At 34.6% G+C, this 23,781-nt stretch overlaps 3 protein-coding genes across 11 annotated transcripts; 2 read left to right on the forward strand and 1 right to left on the reverse strand.

Moving 5' to 3' along the window:
- The first annotated feature begins 668 nt into the window (after window positions 1–668).
- On the forward strand, window positions 669–3,260 carry LOC115980314. Its single transcript, XM_031102577.1, has 2 exons — window positions 669–2,489; window positions 2,634–3,260. Exons 1-2 carry the CDS (start codon window positions 669–671, stop codon window positions 3,258–3,260), a joined length of 2,448 nt encoding a protein of 815 aa, XP_030958437.1.
- Window positions 3,261–14,410: 11,150 nt separating this feature from the next.
- On the reverse strand, window positions 14,411–19,045 carry LOC115979682. Of its 9 annotated transcripts, XR_004089147.1 has the most exons (5): window positions 18,809–19,045; window positions 18,357–18,626; window positions 17,420–17,508; window positions 15,897–15,968; window positions 14,411–14,981 (listed from the first exon to the last, which is right to left on the reverse strand). XR_004089147.1 is itself a non-coding variant. In XM_031101743.1 (4 exons), the coding sequence occupies exons 1-4, from the start codon at window positions 18,682–18,684 to the stop codon at window positions 14,895–14,897; spliced, it is 366 nt and encodes a 121-aa protein (XP_030957603.1). In that variant the 5' UTR covers window positions 18,685–18,782; the 3' UTR covers window positions 14,411–14,894. The 9 variants fall into 9 exon arrangements, 1 of the variants encoding a protein (XP_030957603.1); XM_031101743.1 differs by lacking the exon at window positions 18,809–19,045 and having other exon boundaries at window positions 14,411–14,966; window positions 18,552–18,782; XR_004089142.1 differs by lacking the exon at window positions 14,411–14,981 and having other exon boundaries at window positions 14,991–15,968.
- A 3,355-nt stretch (window positions 19,046–22,400) lies between these two features.
- LOC115980315 (protein CREG2-like) lies at window positions 22,401–23,781 on the forward strand. The gene is made up of 3 exons (XM_031102578.1): window positions 22,401–22,582; window positions 23,400–23,601; window positions 23,743–23,781. Exons 1-3 carry the CDS (start codon window positions 22,401–22,403, stop codon window positions 23,779–23,781), a joined length of 423 nt encoding a protein of 140 aa, XP_030958438.1.

Raw genomic sequence — 23,781 nt, forward strand, 5'->3', positions numbered from 1 at the left:
GCTGAGTTGCGAACTTGGGGAGCATCGAAAACGCATCCTGATTCAGAGGAAATTAAGAGACTTCAGAAGCGGGTTGAGGAACTAAACTCTGCTGATTGTACCGTGGAGAACAGAGCAGAATTCCTAGAAGTGAGCAAGTGCCTGGATAATCTCTTAAGACAGCAGGAGATTTACTGGCATCAACGATCTTGAATTCCTTGGTTGAAGCATGGTGACAAGAATTCAAAGTTTTTTCATTTTAAAGCTTCACAGCGGAGGCGGAGGAATTTTATACAAGGAATTAGAGACTTAGAAAATAATTGGGTGGAGGAACAGGAGGATATTGCTGATGTGGCGACCAACTACTTTGGGGATTTGTTTAGTGCAGGGGTGTGTGACCAAATTGGAGAATGTCTAAATGCAGTCTCTCACAAGGTTACTGATGATATGCGGCAAACTTTGTCCAATGAATTCACTGCAGATGAGATAAAGGAAGCTTTGTTTCAAATGGGACCCACAAAAGCTCCTGGACCCGATGGTATGAATGCCCTTTTCTATCAAAAATTTTGCACATTGTTGGTGATAATGTAATCTCTGCTGTGTTGGATTTTTTTAATTCTAGTGTTTTGGAGCCTGAAATAAATCATACCAATATCGTGTTGATTCCCAAGGTAATGGCCCCTAAAAAAATGTCGGATTTTCGACCTATTAGCTTATGCAATGTGATTTATAAAATCATATCGAAGGTGTTGGCTAACAGATTAAAGCAAGTTCTTCCACATATTATTTCTTCCACTCAAAGTGCTTTTGTTCCGGGTCGTCTTATTACTGACAATGTGTTGGTGGCATGTGAAACCTTACATTCCATGCGTGGGAGGAGGAAAGGAAAAACAGGTTTGCTTGCTCTGAAATTAGACAGAAGCAAAGCTTATGATCGAGTGGAATGGGCATTCTTGAAGGGTATCATGGTAAAATTGGGCTTCCCGGATAATTGGATAAATTGGGTGATGACATGTGTGAGTACTCCTACTTTTTCTGTCCTTATTAATAGCAAACCTTTTGGGCATATTACTCCATCTAGAGGGCTCTGTCAAGGGGATCCCCTTTCGCCTTATTTGTTTCTCCTATGTGCAGAAGGTTTTTCTTCTTTGCTGTTTCAAGCAGAGGTTGAGGGGCGCCTACATGGGGTTTCTATTTGCAAGCGAGCACCAAGAATCTCCCATCTACTTTTTGCTGACGACTCTTTGCTCTTCTGCCAGGCTACCCAAAAGGAAGTTAATGAGGTTAATGGGATCCTACAAACATATGCAAGTGCATCGGGGCAATGCATTAATTTGGAGAAATCATCGGTTTTGTTTAGTAGTAATACACCTGAAACACAAAAGGAGTGGACAAAGGCGACCTTAGGAGTGAAGGAGGTGGAGTACTTTGAATCTTACTTGGGCTTGCCTACTTTTATAGGGCGTGCAAAATACCAGACCTTTGCATTTATAAAGGATAGAGTCTGGAAAAAACTACAAGGTTGGAAAGGAAAATTACTCTCTAGAGCGGTTAAAGAAGTGTTAATCAAGGCGGTGGCTCAATCCATCCCGACCTACACAATGGGGGTATTCCAGTTACCGGTAAAGCTATGTAATGAACTCAGTGCGATGTGTGCAAGGTTTTGGTGGGGGCAAGTGGAGAACGAAAGGAAGATACATTGGAAGAGTTGGGGAGTGCTATCTCAGGCCAAGAAGGATGGTGGGATGGGCTTTCGGGATCTAAGGGCCTTCAATTTGGCTTTGTTGGCTAAGCAAGGGTGGAGATTGATGCAAAGCCATGACTCTCTATTATATCAATGCTTCAAATATCGATACTTCCCACGGTGTAATTTTTTGGAGGCTAGTGATTCACCAAATAGCTCTTTTGTCTGGAAGAGCTTAATGGCAGCCATGCCTATTTTAAAACAAGGGTGCTGTTGGAGAGTCGGGGATGGGTCCTCAATTAGAGTCATGGAGGACAGATGGATTATAAACTATCCAACCAATAAGGTCCTTCACCCTCCAGAAGAACAGGATTGGGAATGGAGAGTATCTGACCTCATAGATCAGACGTCCAGGAGTTGGGATAGGGAGTTGGTTTGGTCAAAATTTCATAGGGACGACGCTGAAGCGATATGCCGGATTCCACTGAGCCATCGAACTGTTTCGGATTCACTACTTTGGCTTCACACCAAGGATGGTCGGTACTCGGTAAGGTCAGGGTATTATTTGGCTAGACAAATTTTAAGGTCTGATAATTGGGCTGAATGTTCTTCAGGGTGTAGTGGCCGTGATGTGTGGGAGAAGCTGTGGAAGTTGAAGGTTCCGAATAAATTAAAAGTCTATGGGTGGAGGGCTTGTCAAGATATTTTTCCCACAAGGGCAAACTTGGCTCGAAGGAAAATATTGGAAGATGAGCACTATGAAGTATGCAAGACAGCTCCGAAGACTGGAATTCATGCTTTATGGGAATGTCCGGTGGCCCAGGATGTTTGATCTGGTAGTTTGGTGAGACTGCAGAAATGTACCCATGGTTACGATGATGTGTTACAACTTTTTGGGGAGTTACTCAACCGTTTGTCTAGAGAGGAGTTTGAATTATTTTTGACTCTGTCATGGGTTATTTGGAATCAGAGAAACGCTGTAATACATGGGGGGAAGATTAAAGATCCTGGACAGCTGTGTAAACGAGCAGAGGTTTACCTACTTGAGTACCATCAAGCACAAGACCAGCTCTCAATACCGAGTAGACAGCAGAGTGTGACTCAGTGGCAGCCCCTTCCTATCGATCGCTATAAACTGAACTTTGATGCTGCCATCTTCACGGAATTGGGTTGTTCAGGATTTGGTGCGATTGTTCGGAATGAGCGGGGAGAAGTCATGGCGGCCTTGTCTGTTAAAGGACCTCTGGTTTGGAATAGTGAAGAAGCTGAAGCACTTGCATGTCGAAGAGCAGTGGAGTTTGCCATTGATGCTGGCTTTGCTGAATTGATGATTGAAGGAGATAATGTGAATGTTATGAAAGCGGTTTGCTCCAACAGTATGGACAAAGCTAGGTTGGGTCATGTTTTCCAGGATATCCAATGTCTTGTACACGGTCTAAGATGGAGTTCTGTCAGTTGTGTTAAGCGGGGTGCTAATGGCGCAGCACATTCCTTAGCTCGCTTTGCCCGTTATGTATCTGAGGAAACAATCTGGTTAGAGGAGTGTCCTCCTCCAGCTAGTGATGCTCTGTACCAAGATTTGTTAAGTTTAAATTGAATGAAAAGTCGGGTCCTTTTTCAAAAAAAAAAAAAAAAAAAAAAGCATAACACCACTATAAAGTAAGTGTGTATTTATATCTTCAAGATGCATTCTTAGGGTCTACTTAGATATCACTTATTACTGAAAACTGAAAATACTGTAACAAAATAATTTTTAAATGTGTTAATAGTACCGTAAGACCCAATTTTAAAGTTGTTTTTTTGAAAATAAGTAATTACAGGTCCCATAAATAGTGCACGGGACTCACAAAAAATGCTGGACGTAGCCGCTATCCAAACATATACTCATTATAGTTTTGTGTCTCTATTTTCCAACACATCAAAAAATGCAATCTGTAAAGTAGCACATTTTAAATTTTCTTGCCTTTATTTATGTCTCTTTGGTTTCCGAAACATCCTATCCAATTCTTAAGTCTTGTTTGTTGCGTGTTGAATATTTGATCAAATCTTTGATTCTTATTAAATATTTTTGCCTTGAAAATAAAATTTGGCACTACTCATGTTTGGAGGGCTGTGAGGCTGTCTTAGGTGGGTTCTTTTGCTTTGACTCTTTGACCCTTTTACACTTGTTCCAAGTTTTTTTTCTTCTTAAAATATAATGATCAGATAATTTAGATTTATATGTAATGGATTGGGCCATTATAGAAGGATAAAAAATAATGATAAATTGGGCCTAATATACATAGAATATGAACTACTATTGACTGGTCATATTCAACCCTATGAATATGACCAATCAATATTTAAGTATAAGCATACCAAACTTAGACTTAGTCGATCATATTGTTAGTTGTGTTTTGAACCTTTAATTTTAAATAGATGTTTATATTTTTGATTTGTCTAACATGGAGTTAATATTCAGCATGTCCCTTGCCCTTGGGTTAAAGGGCACCCCCACCCTCAATGGATGGGTAGCCCACACATCTCAAAAAAAAAAGATGTTTATATTTAGAAAAATGTAAGTTGCCATTACTCGTACTTGAAGGATTGTTCCAAGTTATTCTTATACAAGTTCTATCACACGTATGAAATGAGATTAGTGAGTGTTCTCAGCAAAAAAAAAAAAAAAAAAAAAAAAAAAGATTAGTGAGTTTCGTTCTGAATTAATTTGTTTTTTAGTTTTTGAGAATAAATATTTTTTTTGGTTTGTTTAACTCTTATCTTTGGGTGAATTCCAATTAATAGTTATCAAGTTTCTTGCTTTGTATCTTTTAGGTGTATTTTCAGAGTGGTGAACATTTTATATCTGTTGCATTTATGTTTTTTTTTGGTTAACGAAATTTTCATTTATATATTAGTATAAAGATAGATACAATGGTAGTTAGAGTTCCAATATTTTAAACTTCTAGTGCCATGCTGATCAATTGTCGAAGTTTTGATATGCACATGCAAATATAAAATTGAATTCTAGTTTGTGTAGGCAATTTCAGACGCGTCTTCATGCATGATTTCATTTTGTGATGAAATGTGAAAATATAGTTTTCTCATTTTGACTTTTGACCATATGAAAGAACGCTTCCTAGAAAGGATAGAAATATAGACTCTTCATGTCGTTGCAAATCCAAATCCTAAGTCAAGTCGTCTCCGATTGTGGAAATTTGGAGGTGTTGTGATTTGGTTAGATTTAGTTGTGTTTAATTAGAGGATATGGAAAGTTAGTTATTTGTTTTCTGAATTCCCTAAACTATCCATAATTTTTACCTAATATTATTTCAAACGAATAAATAACTAAGGGTATAAAAATCATTTAGAAAATTGTGTACAAAATTAAAATACAAAACTTACCTTATTTTCCTAAATTTTAATTTACCTCTTCAAAAATTCTTTTGCACAGGGTTTTACACACATTTTTTTATTTAAGCTTATTAAAATTCGTTGCATGAAAGAAACACTGCCCTAATAAGTCTTAGTAAAAGTTAATGAACTCAGTCGCAGAGAAGGTACTTTAAGCAATTAATATTATAGGAGATAATGGACGGATTTGTTCTCAGTAAACCGACATTAACATATATGCCACTCTTTCTTCATGCAATCCTTAGTGACTATTCTAGCAAAAGTTGAACAAGTGCAACAACAAAAGATTAAATAAACTCGTTTTGGTAGAATTATTAGTTTAGTAATGTGAATATAGTTAACGTAGTGAGGTACGGATTCTTTTATTAGGATTTTTATTTTATTTTTTTTGTAATGTGAATATAGTTAACTTTTTCTTCTTTTTAATTTTACCTATAAAGTTAGATATATGATAGGTGTTTGATACGACGTTGTTAGATTGAATTAATTCACTTGGTATAAAAAATTTTAAAAAAATTAGAAAAAATTATACTTTACTATGTTAAACTATATACTAGATTACACTTTATATCATAAACTATTCGAATGTACACTTTGCATTCTAAACTATAACTATTGTTATACTTTGTATGTCAATGTTAGTTTTACTGTTAAGTTAGACAGAAATTAATAAGACGTAACTTGCACACGATTTTTGCTTAGGTGACACACTTATTAAATGCCAAAACACCATTTTCACAAACAATTAAAAACATTTCCCTTCCCTATTTTTCTCTCTTAGGTCACTCAAAAAAGCAAAATGGAAAAAATATTTCTTGGTTTCTTCTTCTTCTTCCTCTAAGATATTTCTCTTCTTGGTACTCACACTCCCACTTCTTGCCGGCACATCAGTTTCCAGGGCCCAAACCGGCATTGTGGGTAAGGAGCTGTGGTGCGTGGTGAAGAACAACGCGGAAGACACAGCCTTGCAGACGGCGCAGGACAATACAGCAAGGTGGGCCCTTATACGACACAAACGACATAGTGATCACGGCGCTGTATGCGTTCAATGAATATCGACTCTTCAATTCCTATATTTATTTATTTTTTTGTTGGTCCTAAAACTCATAATTTAAAATAGCGTATGTCTGAATCAATTTTAATGGAGGCCATTTTAGCAACTCATCGAAGCGACCATGTTCTAAAGAAAAATCGTTATTTCATAAAACAATCTCAAATTTTGTACTCTTCTCATGGAGGCCAATTTAACAACTATTTCATTGAAATAGCACAAAAAATGATTGAATGATGGTTCTTTGTTGGTTGGATCAATATTCCAGCAGTATAACAAGGATAAAAAAAATTAAAAACCTTCGGCAGATTAGGTCCAACACAGAGAGAATGAACCAAAAATTTTTCATAGTAGAGGAGAATATATAGAGGAAGAACAGGGATGATAAAGGCCGCTGCAAATCTGATTTAATTTAGTTATAAGTGGAAAGGGTGTTTAGGTCTATAATCAATGTGCCACCTAAGCAAAAATCATATTCATGTGCTATTAATTTCTACCTAACTTAACAGTAAAACTAATATTGAGGTGCAAAGTATAACAATTGTTATAGTTTAGGGTGCAAAGTATGCATTTAAATAATTTAGGGCATAAAGCATGCATTCAAATAGTGTAGGGCATGTATTCAAGTAGTTTATGGTATAAAGTGTAATTTGACATATAATTTAAGGTGGTAAAATGTAATTTTCCCAAAAATTAGATGGACTCATGGGGCAAAATTAAACTCTAATTAAAATACAATTTAAAATTGAATTTGGTCTTTAAATATATATTTATGATTCCTTTTTTCATGGTGATTTCAATTCAAGCTTTAACCGCTCTTAACTTCTTATCCCTATGCCCTTTTTTTTTTTTTTTTTTTTTTTTTTTTTTTTTTTTAATTTAAAATTTCTTAGGATTCGCTCTTGTGAATAAATTTCCACTAGTCTTCCATTCCAATATAAGTCTCAGGGTGAAAATTCTTTTGCACAGGGTTTTACCAACTTTTTTTATTTTTTATTTTTAAAGCTTATTAAAATACGTTGCGTGAAAGAAACACAGCCCAGCCCTAAGTCTTAGTAGAAGTTAAAGAACGCAACCAGATACTTTAAACAATTAATATTATAGGAGATAATGGACCGACTCGCTCTCAGTAAACCGACATTAACATATATGCCACTCTTTCTTCATACAATCCTTTTAGTCAAATTGTGGATCAGACAAAGTCTCTTTTACATCCCACTATCTTCCAATGTTTATTAATTTAATGAAAAAGCTACTGTGACTATTCTAGCAGAAGTTGAACAAGTGGAGCAACAAAAGATTAATATTCGGTTTGGATTGAGGGAAAAAGAGGGGAGTAGAGTAGGGTAAAATTGGCTTAAAATTAGTCTATTTTCAACCAACTCTACTCTACTCTCCTTACCTCCTCCCTCAATCCAAAGAGCCCCTAAATAAACTTATTTTGGTAGAATTAGATTAGTAATGTGAATATAGTTAACGAATGCATTTGGCAGTTGGCACAATCATAATTTATATAACATAAAGTTAATTATATAGTAAATGCATTCAGTAGATATAGTTTAATACTAATACTTCCCAACCCAAAATACATAAAGAACAATGTGAATACGAACAAATTAAAACAGAAGAAAAAGAAAAAAGTGAAGGTGCTTCTCAGTTTCTATATGTTCCCTTCTCAAGTTCCATTGTACTAGTTGTGCCTTGCGTTATTTCAAAGGCTTTCATCAACCAATCATCTTTTCTTGTTGTGGCAATGTTGCCAATTATTACTTCAACAGTGAATTCAAATCCATACCCAACCAAAAGTATTTTCCAACCAAATTCAAAGAGAAACGCAGGTGAGTCCAGAGTGAGTTCAAAAACTGCAAGTGAAGAATCAAAATCCCAACATTTCTTTGGTAATGGTTTTCCACACAAGCCTAAGTTTCCCTCAAAAGAACTGGTTTCAAATGTGTTGAATTGCTTCCTTTCTGGTATAGAGCCAGTTAGACAGTTATGAGAAATATTGAACCATTAGAGAAAAGTAAGTTCTGATAGATGTGGTGGAATCTTTCCTGAGAGCCTATTTTGAGAAAGATCTAATGATTCTAATTGTGTAAGATTCTCTAAAGATAAAGGGATGTGTCCAGTGAGAATGTTATTGGAAAAATTGAGCATATTAAGGTACTTTAAATCACCTATAGATTCTGGAATCTCTCCAACAAACCTATTGCTTGACATACTATATCTAGGACCTTGTTGTATACTATATCTAGGCCTTTATTTGTTAATTTCATTGAATAATCGTAATAGTAATACATCAAGGATTGTGCAAGTATTGAGGAAGTGAACCGTTAAAGTTGTTATTTGACACATCAAGGATATGAAGAAAAGTCATGTTGCAAATCCATTCAATACCATTAAGTTAATTATAAAAAATGTCAAGAAAGTTAAGATTCATTAGGTTGAAGATAAAGATTGGAAACTTGCCTTGAAACTTATTGCCTACAAGACCTAAGTCATTTAATTGTGTTTCCTAAACCCTAAAGGAATTGGACCAATCAATTGATTGTAACTTATGTCAAGGATAATTAATAGTGTGAGGTTTGCAAGCCTAGAAGGGATTAGACCAGTCAATTGATTATTATGGAGGCCTAGATGACCAAGTTCGATAAGATTTCTGTTTGTTTGTTTAGACCTCTTAAACAGATTGTTTAACCTAATTTATTAACCAAGTGATTACTTAGATTAATTTTCAAATCTAGTTTAAACACAAACAAATCATATCATACAAAGATGCAGAAAAGTAAATTACACCACAATATGATGACCCAAGAAAATCAATGAAACTAACTGTTTCAAGATAAAAACCTAAGAATGATTTGACCTAGCTATCTTCAAAATAAAGTAAATCCACAATAAGAGAATCGAAGTTTTTTACAATCAAATTTAACCCTAAATCTATTGCTACCTCATGTAATAACTTACTGACACGACCACGTGCAAGTTCCGAATCCATGGCCTCCTTCTCTTCTTGGATTTATACCAACACAAGCCGCCTTGCTTGTAACTTTGAGATCCCTCTCAAAGGTTTTAGATCACCTCCAGAAATGATCTTAATGCAGCAACTATGTTCTACCAATACTTGAATGTAGTTTTGGTTTCGATAGATTCTTGTGTAGTTAGAATGTTCAAAACATCTCAGATCTTACAAAGAGTAACACACAAGTCTTCTCTAAAGTCTCCGAAACATGGCTAGAGTTTTCCTTTTATATGTGGAGAAGTTTAGATGAAACCCTAAATGTTTTCACAAGCTTGAACTTGTTTAAATTTCTGCAGAAATAACTGGACTTGCGATTTTCGATCGGCCAAGCCTAATTCTAAATCGGTTGAGCAAGGCAGAACCACACCCCCTTTTTCTGCAATCAGCTGGACTTGAACCTTGAAACAACCACTTTTAAGCATTACCTAAAAACCTAGTCTAGACATGTTTTGTTCTCAGTTTACCAACATAATACAAATGTGATTCTAAATATTTAAATCTAAATCTTTAGAACCTAACTATTTCCAATTGAAGATGGAATGTAACCCACTAAAATGTTATTTGAAAGGTCAAGGTAAATGAGATTTGTGAGGTTACCCATTGAAGATGGAATAGACCCTGACAAGCTGCAACTTGGCATTTCCTGAGCAATGAAGGAGCTGAGGTTTCCCATTGAAGCGGGCAACTCACTAGAGAAATTGATGCGTGCGAGGCTCATTTGCTCCATTGGGCTGCTCCAATATTGAAAGTCAGGCCAAAAACCATTGAGATCTTTGTTGTGATTTACGTCAAGAATAAATTTGGTAGCATAAAAATGTTTATTGGAAATTCCCCATACATTCCACAGTCAAGGAGATAGAGGGTCCTTAAATTAGACATGTTTATTAGTTGATTGGGAATCAGGGGATGTTCAGATATCACAGATGAAGATATTAGGTACGGTGGAGGATATGTTCACTCTACTCAGATCAAGAACTTCTAGAAGGGCTAGATTTCCAACTAGGCTCGTTAGGCTCAACCTTCCCAATTGTAATAGGCTTTGCTTTGAATCATGGTTCCAACCCAGACCCAGAGATGACAATTGGGACAACCTTGAAAATTCTATTGGGATTTGACCAGAAAACATAGAATGAGCTAGATTGAGATGTGTCAGTCTGAAAGATTGCCTACCTGGGATGGGATTTGAGAGTAGTTGAAGTAATTGTCAGCAAGGTTAAGCTTTTGTAAGTGAACAAGATGAAAAAGATTGCTGTTAGAGTTGATTGAACCATAGAGACAACTGTTATTGAGGTCAAGGCCAATCACAAGGCCTGTGTCTCCATCGCAGTCAACACCATCCCATGAGCAACAATCAGTACTATTTTCTCCAAGATCTGACCCTATTACATGCAATAGGAAAACGGGAAGCAGACTCTTCTATGGTAAAGCTTTGCTTGAATTGCAACAAGGCTGACATATCATCATCATGGCATAGTGGATGCACGGAAGGAGAGGAATGTATAAGATAAAACAAAGGGAGTATGTGAAGCAAGCGCATCAACATGGTGTAACAAAATGAAAACGCCATGATGATGTCCTAAACTCCTAATTATATTTATGTTTAGCACTCTTTGCTGCGTAGTTGAATACAAATTGGACTGCAAATATATTACGCTTTGTAGACACAGCATATATGAAGTGCTAATCGAGATGTCGTAAACATTCCATCTTGTATCGAAAGCGAACTTCAATCGGCAACCTTAATGCACGTCTTTATTTTTGACGTGCACAACAATATTGACACTGGGCACTGGGGTGGTGTCACATCATCAAATAATTAAGTCCGCAAAATTTGAACATCAAATTGGTGAGTCTATAACATATATAACTTCTAGCTATCAGTATTTTAGGTAATTTTCAAATAATTTTGGAATTATATATCCCAAAATAATTAGCGAGAGTCATATATCAATGGAAAACTCTGTGTTAGTTTAGTATCACGTAGTTGTCTAGTAGCTTATTTGTTAAATATGAAATTAAAAATATAATTTTTGGTAACTTTTATGCTAATTAAAGGTGAAACAGAGAGATAAAGTTTTTTTTTTTTTTTTGGTATAAATAAAATAGTTTTGTATTCTGCTAATATGTCTATTTGGTTTCCAAAGTATCATTTCCATTTCCCTTGTCCTGTTGGTCATGCTAGTTGTATTTTTTGAATATTTGATCAATTCTTTGATTTCAATTAAGCGTTTATGTCTTGAAAATGTAAGTTGTTATCGTTACTCATGCTTGATTAGAGGGTTGCTCCAAGTTAGTCCTATATATAAGTGATAGTAGGCTCATGTAAGATATGAGATTAGTGTGCATGTGTTGTTTTGCAACGTTTTGAAATCCAGACCAGACCGTACAGTCTGACTGGGAAAATCATGAACCTCTCACAATCATGGTTCTTTTAAACTTAAGAACCGGTTTATGCCAAAAAAGTAGGGAACCGTTCGAACTGCAGTTCAATTGCACGGTTTTGAGAATTGTGATCAGACCACTTCTCACGGTTCCCTTTGAATCTGAACCTAAAAAAAAAAAAATAAATAAATAAATAAAAAAGATAAAGAAAAAGAAACACAACTGTTGGGATCAAAAAACATCTCTTTCTTCAGTGTTTCAGTCTCTTTACTTCACTCTCAAAAAACGTCTCACATAATCCAAACACAAAACACAAAACAAAATCCAATTCTCACAATAAAGTTGAATCGGAACAAGCAAATATGAAAATAAATAAATAAATAAAATAAAAAGAACAAGCCAATCTGACCCAGTCTAGTGGTAAGGAGGAGGACGAACAATGGTGGGGCAACAATAGACATGGTGAACGCCGATCTCCATCGGCTTTGTCCTTTCAGTGATTTGACTTAGTCTAGTGGTGGGGAGGAGGATGAACGGCGGTGGGGCAACAACGGACATGGTTAACACCGATCTCCACCAACTTTGTCCTTTCAGTGATCTGACTAGCTCTCTCTCTCTCTCTCTCTCTCTCTCTCTCTCTCTCTCTCTCTCTCTCTCTCTCTCTCTCTCTCTCTCTCTCTCTCTCTCTCTCTCTCTGTGATGTGAAGAAAATGAGGTTGCTGGAATGTTCTAAGGTTCTTGAGGAGAAAAAGAAAATAAAAGAAGGGGGATAGAGATCACAGGACAGTGGACACATGTGTGGAGGAGAATGAAATGAAAGAAAGAGAAATAATATAAAAAATAAAAAATCCTAATTAAGAAATACTACTATAATATTTTCACAATAAATTTTAAGTAGTGGATTGTTATTAGCTAATATTAGTGAGTAAAAAAATAATTTCAGTAATGAGTTCAAATTAGAACTAGTAACAACTTTCCACATAAGATTTTGATGTGATTTTTGTAAAAATATTGTAGAAAATATTGTGAATATAATATCACAATTCTTTCTTCATTTGCTTTTGTTTGTATTGCTTTTTTATCTCTTCCTTTAATTTCATTCACTTTTGTTTCTAGTGCTTTTTTAGGTTTGTGAATGTGAGCTAGACAGTTGGTCACATGAGCGTTGGAAAGTGGAACTTGGAAAGACAATCTGATGCTTTTAATTTTCTTTTTATAAAAAAATTATTATTATTATTATTATTATTATTATTGGATAGATATTTCATATTTGGCCTATAGATGGATATATTAGACATAATTAAAATATAGATTTATAGTTTTAATTAGACTATTTTAGTTAATTTTTCTATTTTTTACTAATTTAATATTTTTATATATATTTAAAATAATTATTAAATTAGTTATGATATCATCACGGTTTGACCTTGGTTTGATCTCAGTTCGACCTCAAAAACCTTAAACCTCTCCTTTTTACGGTTCAATGAACGGTCCGGATCTGAAAACCTTGCTGTTTTGAATTAATCAGATTTTGCTTTTCAGAAGATTTTATTTTTCTTGTTTAACTCTTATCTTCAACTGGATTCCTTTAGGTGTGAGCTTATCTATTCATTATGATTTTTATTTGCATTTCTTCCATAGCCCAGAACAATGTATGAGTTTGACAACCATTATTTATGTACCTTGCTTTGCTATCCAAACAACGGTGGGAATTGAGCATTTGTATTAGTAGGTTTTTTTAATTTTTTTTTTTTGTTAAATAAATAAAAATACAGTCCTACAAAAGGAGAGGAGCAGTTGAATGACTTATATATATGGAGACTTTCTAATTGGTACGAGGGGAAATCAGCTCTAGCAAAGAGTTCTAGGATCAAAGCACTAAGTATTAATTAAGGTTTATTTTTTTGGTAAATTACAAAGTTGTTTCTCATCCTTTACTCCATATCTAAATTTGATTTTTAACATTTTAATTGTGTCAATTTAGTGCTTAACTTTTTCGGTGTCATGTTAGTTTAGTCCTTACCATTATCTTTTAGATGAAAAAAAGTTGATGTATCAAATGGAACATATATTTTAATTAGTATATATAATTAATTACTACAAATTTAAACGCTTACAAACTAACATGGCATTACGCCATATAAGCTATTTAAAAAAAAAAAATTATAGGTCAGATTTAAGTTAATAATTTCTTAGGATTTAAATAGAAACTTAAAACAACAACACCAAGACATCAAAATCCCCAATTTAAGCGGACTCTTCAACTCCTTGCTTTCCTCAGAATCAGCATAGTTTCAAGCCCTATTCTCCAATCACCTGCATTTGGACGAGCACTAGAGAAAGAAGAAGGAGGTGATGATGATAATGAACTAATGAAGAAGTGGTGAGTTTGTTAGAAGCCAATGAGCAGTGATATTTATGAATTACAAATATTTTCTTCGTTGTCCATAAAAAATCTGCATTCACCTGCATACCACGCTTCAAAAAAAGCTTTGTTCCCCTCTTTTTTCAAGCCATGTTCCTCCTCTGGTCACAATCTATGATCCCCTTAATCGTAAAATAAGAGAACTCATGCTTCAAAAAACCATAAAAACATCAAAAAGAAAGAAAGTAAAATCTGGAGAGTTTTTGATAGAATGTCACTGGAGATAGACAGTTCGGCTTGTCAGGAGGAAGATCTTCCCTGCACTATTTGGTTGGTGGTGACTAACAAGAGAGAGAGAAGGAGAGGAGATGGAGGTGAGTTAGGGGTTTAAGGGATTTTGGTGATCACGTGTTTGAGTTTTAATTTGGGGTTTTTTTTAACCGACCTAGTAATACATGTGGCATGAAAAATGATATTTTATTACTCTATTTGACATATCAGCTTTTTTTATTGAGATATAATGATAACTAGTCGCTAACCCGTGCGATGCACGGGTTTAGGATTTATCTCTTCTTTGAGTAGTTTTTGCTAAGAAACATGTAAATTCAAGCTTATAGAACATGTTTTTAGCATCCATAAAATTGCCACTAAGAATCATTACATGTCTGAAACACACGGGCATGTAATGTGGTTTGAGCTAATTAATACAAAGTTAGAACATCTATAAATCTATGTTTATAGATTATTCATGAACAAATAATTAGAAAGCTGGTATTACATTTTGAACATAAGATGATAGTAGTACATTTTTATCTTGTAAATTAATACAAATCAAACAATTTGAATCAAATAATTAATACATTTTCATCTTCCAAAGATAATCACATATTTGAATCATTTACTGAGTAGATAACTTGAAATTTTCTCACATCTTAATCCTCGTGTGTAGTACATTGCAACTCATTGAGGTAATTTCTCTACGTTCTCCCCAGGGTTTTGGTGCTTCCATTTGAAGCATTCAGTTTCTCCTTTGATTGCTCATCATCGAAATTAAATGCTCTAATTGATCCTTCACCCAAAATGGAAATTCCTACACACACTTTATCTATAGTACTGTAACTGACACACACATACACACAAATACATATATAGAAATTCAAACTAAATGATATGCTTTTAAAATCTTAGAAATATTAAGTAAGGATCTAAGACACAAAAATCCATCTCCAAATTATGAATGCAAATTAATTTTGTGTTTCTAAGATCTTACTGACATCAAATTTGGGTCTAAGACACAAAAATTCGTCTTTGAAATATGCATGCAAATGCTACAATCACGTGATAGAGCCTCAATATTTACTTTTCCTTTATTATCTATGTGATGCGCAAATAAGCACATTATATGGCATTCAACCCAAGTACTAAAAATCATAAAGTAAAACTAACCATGCCCAAAATTATGGAATTGAATTAAGAACTTTTAGCACCAGAAACAAACTACATAACCATCAACGATATAAATAAAACTACATTTTCATCTACGGAGAAGACCTTGATGGTAAATAAAACTATAATTCCGTTGACTTTTGGGCTAAGCATCAGCTGCATTGTTAATATTATTGTCAATATTAGAAAGATCCAAATGCCAAGGAAGTCAAGATAATCTGAATTTTTATTCAGCACAGATTAGGTATATTCAAAAAAATTTGACTAAAGAATGTATTTTGACTAATTAGGAATTTTCAAAATGTCTTTATAACTTAATTTGATTAATGACTTGTGCATAAAAAAATTAAGGACTACAATATTCAACATTAGTTACATCGAAGTCATCAAGAAAAAGTAAGCCATAGAGTCATAATTTTAAGGAATCCACATAAAACCCAAAAGCTTTACTATTTTCTTTTCCTAGAGCAAGATAAAGGAATATTAGAACTAATCAATGAGGGAGATTGAGCAAGCAATAATGGCAAAATAAAAAGAAGGGATGAATATAAAATTTTAACATTGCTTTACTAACCTTTTCCTCCTCAAGTGTTGTATCCAAACAAATCCAATCTTTCTTGAACTCCATCAGATCAAAGGTCAAATCCTTTCTTGTACAATTAAGATATTGAAAAACTTCTTCAGGTTGTAAATTTTCCAACATGAAGCAAATTCTAATTTAGCACCAAATAAATAAGATAAAGTAATGGAAATTTCTTTGCATTTCCATCCTATTCATGCTTCTTGATTCTAGGCAAATCAAAGCTAATAACATTTATTATTCAAATATTTGCAACTATGAATTTTCACAAAAAAAGAAGAAAAACTTATGCGAGTGCTTGAGGTCAACTGCACATCCAATTTCTATTGAAAATATCAATTACATCTTACATGAAATTCACCTCATGGAATTCACTTGAACTAAAAGCAACCAAAACACCAAAAATTCTACAAAATCCTATTAAGCACCTACAAAGAACAAAAATAAGGAGCTAATTAATACTGGAACCTTCACTTGCTAACCCAACAGCTTTTGAGTGTAAATATGGTTATTAACATAAACAAAGCAATACTAAAAAGCAACAGAAACAAAGCCCCATAAGCACAATTAGAAATTTTCTGAAAACCCCTATTTATCGATGGCAAACCAAAGCCCAACCATGCAGCCAAAGAAACCCACAGCCACAAACTAACAAAATTCTATGAATAATTGAAGAGGAGAGAAAGAGCAATATATAGAAAATAATAGCACAACTTATTATTGCTAGAACTACCATATGGCAAAACTGAATTCTGTTACTCATAGTTTGGCTAGACACGCTATTAATATTCCAAACTTTTAGTGTGGATGGAGGATGTTCCACCACAACTTTTTTCTGTATTTTAGGCTGATTTAGCCGATCTTTTTTAATAATATTATTTAGCTTCTTTCTAAAAAAAAAAAAAAAAAAAAAAAAAAGGAAAAAGAAAAAAGAAAAACATAACTGTGACACTAAATATGAAAACAAACATAAAAAATACAGTAATTTATTTATGTGGTTATGCCCCCAACAACATAGCTTTTCGTTTTTACCTCTGCCTGAGGTTGATCTTTTGTGTAGGTTGTATATGCCTGGAATCACTCACAATATTAAAAGACAACATAAAAACCCAAAACCCAAAATCCAATTTGCATTAAATTTTGGCAGGAAAATTTTGTGGGATATAAATTTAACTAAAGCAACAACTAAACCACAAACCCAAAAATTAATCATTCATATTCCAAATCCCATCAAGTTTCCTATCATGGGCTAACCACAATTCAAAGAACACCAACTAAGAAGCCCTGCAACCATAAATTCATTGACGCAACTTTGATAAGTATAGTTTATAGCTTTTGTTATGTTAGAGAATGAATAGAGCATCCGATCAACAATTTTATCAACACAAATTAAGTTTGACTCAATGACATCTAAATTGTAATCAAATAGCACTAAGAAAAGAATTGGTCTAAGTCTCAAAACACTAACTAAATTTGAGAAAATATTATATGATAAAGAATTGAATACAAAACATTACCTTATGCAACATCAACGACAGAAGCAAATTGAGAGTGGTGATGGATTTGGCTGAGATTAGAGAGAGAGGATAGGGTCTGAGTTTGAGGCCTGAGAAAATAAAAGAGAAACAAATGAAACAAATTAGAGAGAGATTATAGGCACTGGTTAGCTACATCCTCTAATACTAAGGTGAAATTTCAAACATGATACAATACCTCTTTTAGGCATTTGCAATCCAAAATGAAGAGTGCAATAGTCAACAATCATATAATGTATTAAGTTTGAAAGGATGATGTATTGTATCTATCATCTAATCCAGTGTTTTCAAAACAGATAATACACAATCATAGCTATGGTTTTTAGAACTGCCTTCCCAAAAAGACTCATCACAATTCGACCTGAAAAGAATTAAGATTTCATTGTGAAATAAGGTAGTAAACTCTATAAAGAGTCTTGTCCAATGGGAATGGGGGAAAATATTTTATAAACAAAGAAACATATAACCTAACAAACTCTCTTTGTTTTGGGGGGGAAAAAAAAACTATGGCTCTTAAATGACCAAGAACAGTTTTCTAGATTTGGATTCAGCATGGGTTCTTAAACCAAATAGAAGACCAATTTGTTTAGTAAAATTAGGCCATCTCACATTGCACACAACCATGCATGATGCATAAATAAAAAAATGAAAGAAACATACACAAAACACACAAATACAACTGAATAAAGATGCATAGTTAGAAGAGTAATTTTTCAAATAGTTGAACTGCAACTAAAAAGCGCATAAACCAATGTTCCTCCAAAGCAAATCCTCCCACTTTTCAAAGGCAACACAACAATGACAAATGATCCACTACTTATTAGATTCAATAATCAATATACCAGCTTGGATCATGGTGAAGTCCCACAAAATATGTTTCAAAAATAGATATGAAAGATGAAAAAATCCAGCTCTCTACCTTTTTCCTTCACTTCCAAATCATGCACTTTTCTGTTGTTGGGATTTGCAAACAGCTTCTAAACTCTATATATTTAGTCCTCAGTAAAAATAAATAAATAAATAAAGTTCAGTAGTAGCTAGTAGCAAGCCCTAAGTTTTTATTGTAAATCTGAAGCTTCCGTGGCTCTATCGAAATTAAATATACAAACTTTACCATCACTAACAAATAAATTTGGCAGAGGGCGAAGCCAAGGTTTCTGAAGCAGGACATTGGAGAAGAAGCTTAGGTCTGCAACCAAACAAAAAATCAAACAAAACCCCTCAAAAAATCTATTTGGGTTTCTCATAAACAACCCTAAAAGCCCAATCTTGAATCTACAACAACACTCCACAACTCGTGGTTTCTTTGCTTAGTTTGTGGTTCTTTAGGATTGTGAGAAACCAATCAGCAAAAGGAAAAAGTAGACTTACAATTATGATGCAAAATTAAGAACCACAGGAGCTATACCCTCTGCCACGGCTGGGATAGTAGTTTGTTCAGTGATGCCTTCTTTCTATCTTGGACCTAAGAGTGTGGGGATGGCTTCTTGGCAGGATTGATTTTCAGTGTTGGGTTTTGGGGAAGGAGAAGGTAGAGCATAGAGAAGAGAGACGAACGGCAGAGCATGGGTTTGGTTCTGGAGGAAGAATTAGGCAGAGGGCTGGTTTTGCGTTTATTAGGTTTTAGAAAAGGTTTTTTATGCGCTTATGTTTTTTTTTTTTCTTTAATTTTAATTTAAGTTTTTTTTTTAATATTATGCTGATGTGGAAAATTGTGGAAGTTTCAAAAGTTTCGGTTTTATATATATATTGATGATAGAAACTAATTTTGTAATTTATCGCGGCTAAGAAAAAATAACACTTTGTAATTTACTATTTGTTTTTTTATTAAAATCATTAATATACCACAGGAGTTTAGGACACGTCTTCTTCATGTATTGTTTATTAGTTAGGCTTTTATTTTAAATCAAACTTGGAACATATATTCCAGGAAATTGCACTTCCCTTTCTTTAGGTTTATTGAATTTACATTGACCTCCCTGTTAGATTTTTATATTGTACACAAATCTATCTTACTTTACACTCACCTCTCCTATAGTTTAACATTGTTAAATTAACTAATGGAAATTGTAAAATTAATTTTAAAAAATTTATAAATTAAGTCTTTCATGAATGTATTCAGCATATTGAAATCGATTGTCATCTTGTTTGTCATTATCTTAGTAGGGCACCATTCAATTGCATTCTATTTCCTCTAGAGATTAGCTTGCCAATGTTATTATAAAATCTCACATACCTGATCATCTTTGAGATCTTGATTCCAAATTTCAAATGACTTCTTCTAAGCCACTCTGAGTTTGAGGTAGGACTGTAAACGAGTTGAGTTTTGCTGAGTAGTGCATCTTTGAGCTTGACTAGTCAGTAAAAGTTAAAAGCTTTAGCTTGGCTCATGCTCAACACAAGCCTAAAAATTGTTTGAGCTCATGAGAAACTCTAGCTCAAGTTGAGCTTTTGAGTTTATGATCCAACAAAATTACATTATCAATTGCTTAAATTCCTAAAAATCAAGTAAACATAATTAAGAAAATAGCACATTCATTTTATCTTGCTTTTAGTTAGTGATGGAGTCACAATTTCAGCTCGAGGGGACAACATTAAAAGACAATAATAAAAAATTCGATCCTTATATTCATTGAACCATGTTGAATTAAATCAACACTTTATTTTTTTTCAAATTCTCTTTGTGGAAAGTATGGTGAACTAGTCAACAAGGTCCACATTGTAGATATGTTATTCAAACTTGATCTCTATCTTTATTCTTTAGGAATGTAATCAAAAAAAAAAAAAAAATTTGATATGCAAAGTCTATCTCAATACGAGTTCGTTTTGAATTCCTTGGACTTAATCACATTTAAGATTCTCCACAATCTCAATTAACTACAATATATATATTTCATATATTAAAACAAAGAAGCAAAATTAGCCCAACCATAGTTACTAACAATCAAAGTAAGAGATTTATCAAAAAAACAAAAATTTAGACATCTAATTTGATTGCTCAAAATAACATGAGAAAATAATTCAATCTAAAAGTGTTTAGGGTATAAATGTACCTGAAAATTTATAGCTTTGCTTCCTCTTTGACATTTCTTTTCTCTTTTCTTTCTAAGTATTAAAATTTCGGGTTTATAGCAAAAATTCATACTTTGAAACTATGAAAAGATAACAAAAAAATATAGTGGATGGAGCTATTCTTCCCACACCCCCCCCCCCCAAAAAAAAAAAATCACCCAGGCAATCTTTTTCACTGTCACTTAGTTAATAAAAATCACCATAAACAAGATCTTTTCAGTATCATTTTTTGATTTTTGGAATGGAACACAGCTACCACCTTTCACTCCATCCTGCGAGATTTGGCAAGAAGACAGGCTTTCACCATACCTATTCATCCTATGGTGCGTCCTCCAAAGCCTTCTGACTGAATTTCGTATCATCAAATCGAGATAGATCATAAATGATTATTGTGGGGCCCAAGAAGCTGTGGCTCTGGCCTGTTTTTACATTGGGGCCCAAGGCCTGAGCCGAGGAGGGGTATAACCGAGAACGTGTATAGCCGAGGACGTGTAATAAAAGTCCAAGTAGTCCTGAGACATAACCGAGGACAATTCTGTCCTCGGCATATCTGAGGTCCCCTTGAAAGAAAGGGCAAGAGCGGTACCGGAACAGTTTTGGGAAAAACCTAAAATATCTATGTTGATAGGGAAAGGGACACTGGATAGTACAACGACCAAGGACAAAAGGAAAGCTGCTATTACTGCCATTGAGCACTCTGCACCTGACAAAGCCATGCTCTTCAGCTTTTACAACCACCCCCGACCACTTTAGGTATGGGCTGATAGGATAAGTATCAGTCCTAGAAAGTCGAACCTACACGTGGACGTAGGAGAAGGCATACAGGCTAATATAAAAAGGGAAGCAAGCAGTCTGGAAAGTGGGGCTGGGAAAAATGGCCAAGAACCAGAGCCTCCCAGCCCACCTCCAGGAGTAAGACTCCTCAAGCGAACACGATTTAACTCTATATGAATACCACGACAAACCACCGTCCGGTGACCAAGGCTTAGCCTTTCAAACCCACGCTCTACAAATGATACTTTTTGGGCCTTTTTACGTGCGAACCCAGTATCATTTTGGGTCATTACAAATTGTGTCCTTACAATTAGTGCCTTCTGTGGGAAGGGCTTGTGTCTTGGCACAGGTAGTGGGTTGAGACAATCCCTCACATCATTTCCAACAGCCGGATGTAGTGTTCTAGTGTAAAATTCCACTAGCGGCTACGTTTCTTCACGAGAGGCTGCGCTTCGTAGCGTCAGCAGCACGGATGGTTCTAGGGGCTTGGCCGAGGAGCTAATCCCCCTAAATCAAGGTCCCACGCCATAGCCGAGGGGTTAATTCCCCCCAACTACTTAAAAATCAAGTTTTTGACAGAACCAAGGTATTGCATAGTCCTCAGACTCAAACATGTAGGGAAACCAACTACTTAAAAATCAAGTTTTGGACAGAACCAAGGTATTGCATGGTCCTCGGACTCAAACATGTGGAGAAACCAACTACTTAAAAATCAAGTTTTGGACAAAACCAAGGTATTGCATTGTCCTCAGACTTAAATCTCTGGGGAAACCAATTACTTAAAAATCAAGTTTTGGACAGAATTAAGGTATTGCATGGTCCTCGGACTCAAACCTATGGGGAAACCAACTACTTAAATCGTATTCCCTATGTGACCAAAATCATGTTTATTCCAAGCAGTAAGTTGGTCACGACAGCTAGCATGATAGTTGGTGATTGGATCACCATCTGGCTTGTAGACACCTTCGTGTCATGCTTCTTGGACGATATCAGCACACCATGGATCTTGAAGCCACATGGCTTCAAAACGGAAGAGAGGTCAGGATCGTGGTTGTCTAGGTCTGGAGGGCTGTATTCTGATGGTGAGCATGGAGTGGTCCGAAGATGACATTGAAACATGATGGACAATGGCATTGGGGAAAAGCGCCTTCCAAGTCATGTTGGCCAGGGCTCAGTCCAGCCTGATATGAATACGACCTTCAGCAGGGTGGTTTTGGGATCATGTGAATGGAGAGCCAACATATCCAAGGTCAAGGAAACTATAATGGTGAATGGCAGTGTGAAAACGATCCATTTGGCGTGTTGGCCATAAGCAACCACCCGATTTCTCAGACTGGCTTGTAATCCCATTGAAATCATCAATGCAAAGCCAGGGAAGGTGATTTGGTAGAATTAGTTTAGTGTGGTACAGATTCATTTATTAGGAATAAGAAGTGTTGGGTTAAGAAACATCAAATAGAAATCAAAAGAACTTAACTCATTAATTTGGAATTAAATGGATATCCTCCGTAACATGGCCATACACTTACTTTTATATATATATATATATATATATATATATCATATGAGATGAGTTCAAGTTACACTTGGTGTAACTCTTATAAACTTATACGTTTTTTACACCTTAGATTTCTAAGAGATTTAACGGTTAAAAAAACATCATTAAATGCTATTATTTTCCATCTTATTACCTAATTAATACTAGCATTCTATCTCTCTTTCTCTCTCTCCTTATTTATTACTTTCCACTATATAATATTTTCTTCAACACAATCTAACAAAAAAAATTTAAAAATAATCCCATAATCATTGATTTCACAAAACTACCCATAACAAGAGTCAAATGACTTTCAATTTGCTCCTTAAAATAAATAAATAAAGGAACTTATTTATAGTTTGTAAATAATTATTCAATATACTTTGTCCAGACTAAGGATACTTAATTTTTTCTCCTTTTTTCAACAATCTACTAGCTTATAAAAATCAAATTAACTTCTTTGGACTTGCATAATATAATATTGCCTGAAATATGTTAGTTGTTCCAAATGAATGAAAATGATCTCGGTTCTCTTTGAGATGAATATTAATTTTACATTATTGTTCAAATACAATGAAGGAATGTGGTTTCATTTAGTGATGAACTACCTCACAAAGGTAGTGGCATCCCGTATTTCTACTTGACAACTTTTGATCCATCTGCCAAAGATGCAATGAAAGATGAGAGGTCTTCGTTCACTATCAGCGAGTATCCTCTTCAAACTTGTGGAAAGATAGACCCTGAGAACCCTAGTTGTGTAAGAATTACACTCACAGGAAAGGTGAGTTACAAAATCAGTTTTATCTAATTTTAATATTTGGATTGTCACATAGCTTGAAGAAAAAAATAAAAAGAACTATATATATATATATATATATATGAGTGTCAAGACTATGAGTGACTATTTTGTCTGTCTTTCTAGTTTCCAATTTGCTCATATTTCTTCCATTCTTATGCTTGA

The sequence above is a fragment of the Quercus lobata genome, chromosome 3 (genome assembly GCF_001633185.2).
Source record: "Quercus lobata isolate SW786 chromosome 3, ValleyOak3.0 Primary Assembly, whole genome shotgun sequence".
In the NCBI taxonomy this organism is placed as follows: domain Eukaryota; kingdom Viridiplantae; phylum Streptophyta; class Magnoliopsida; order Fagales; family Fagaceae; genus Quercus; species Quercus lobata.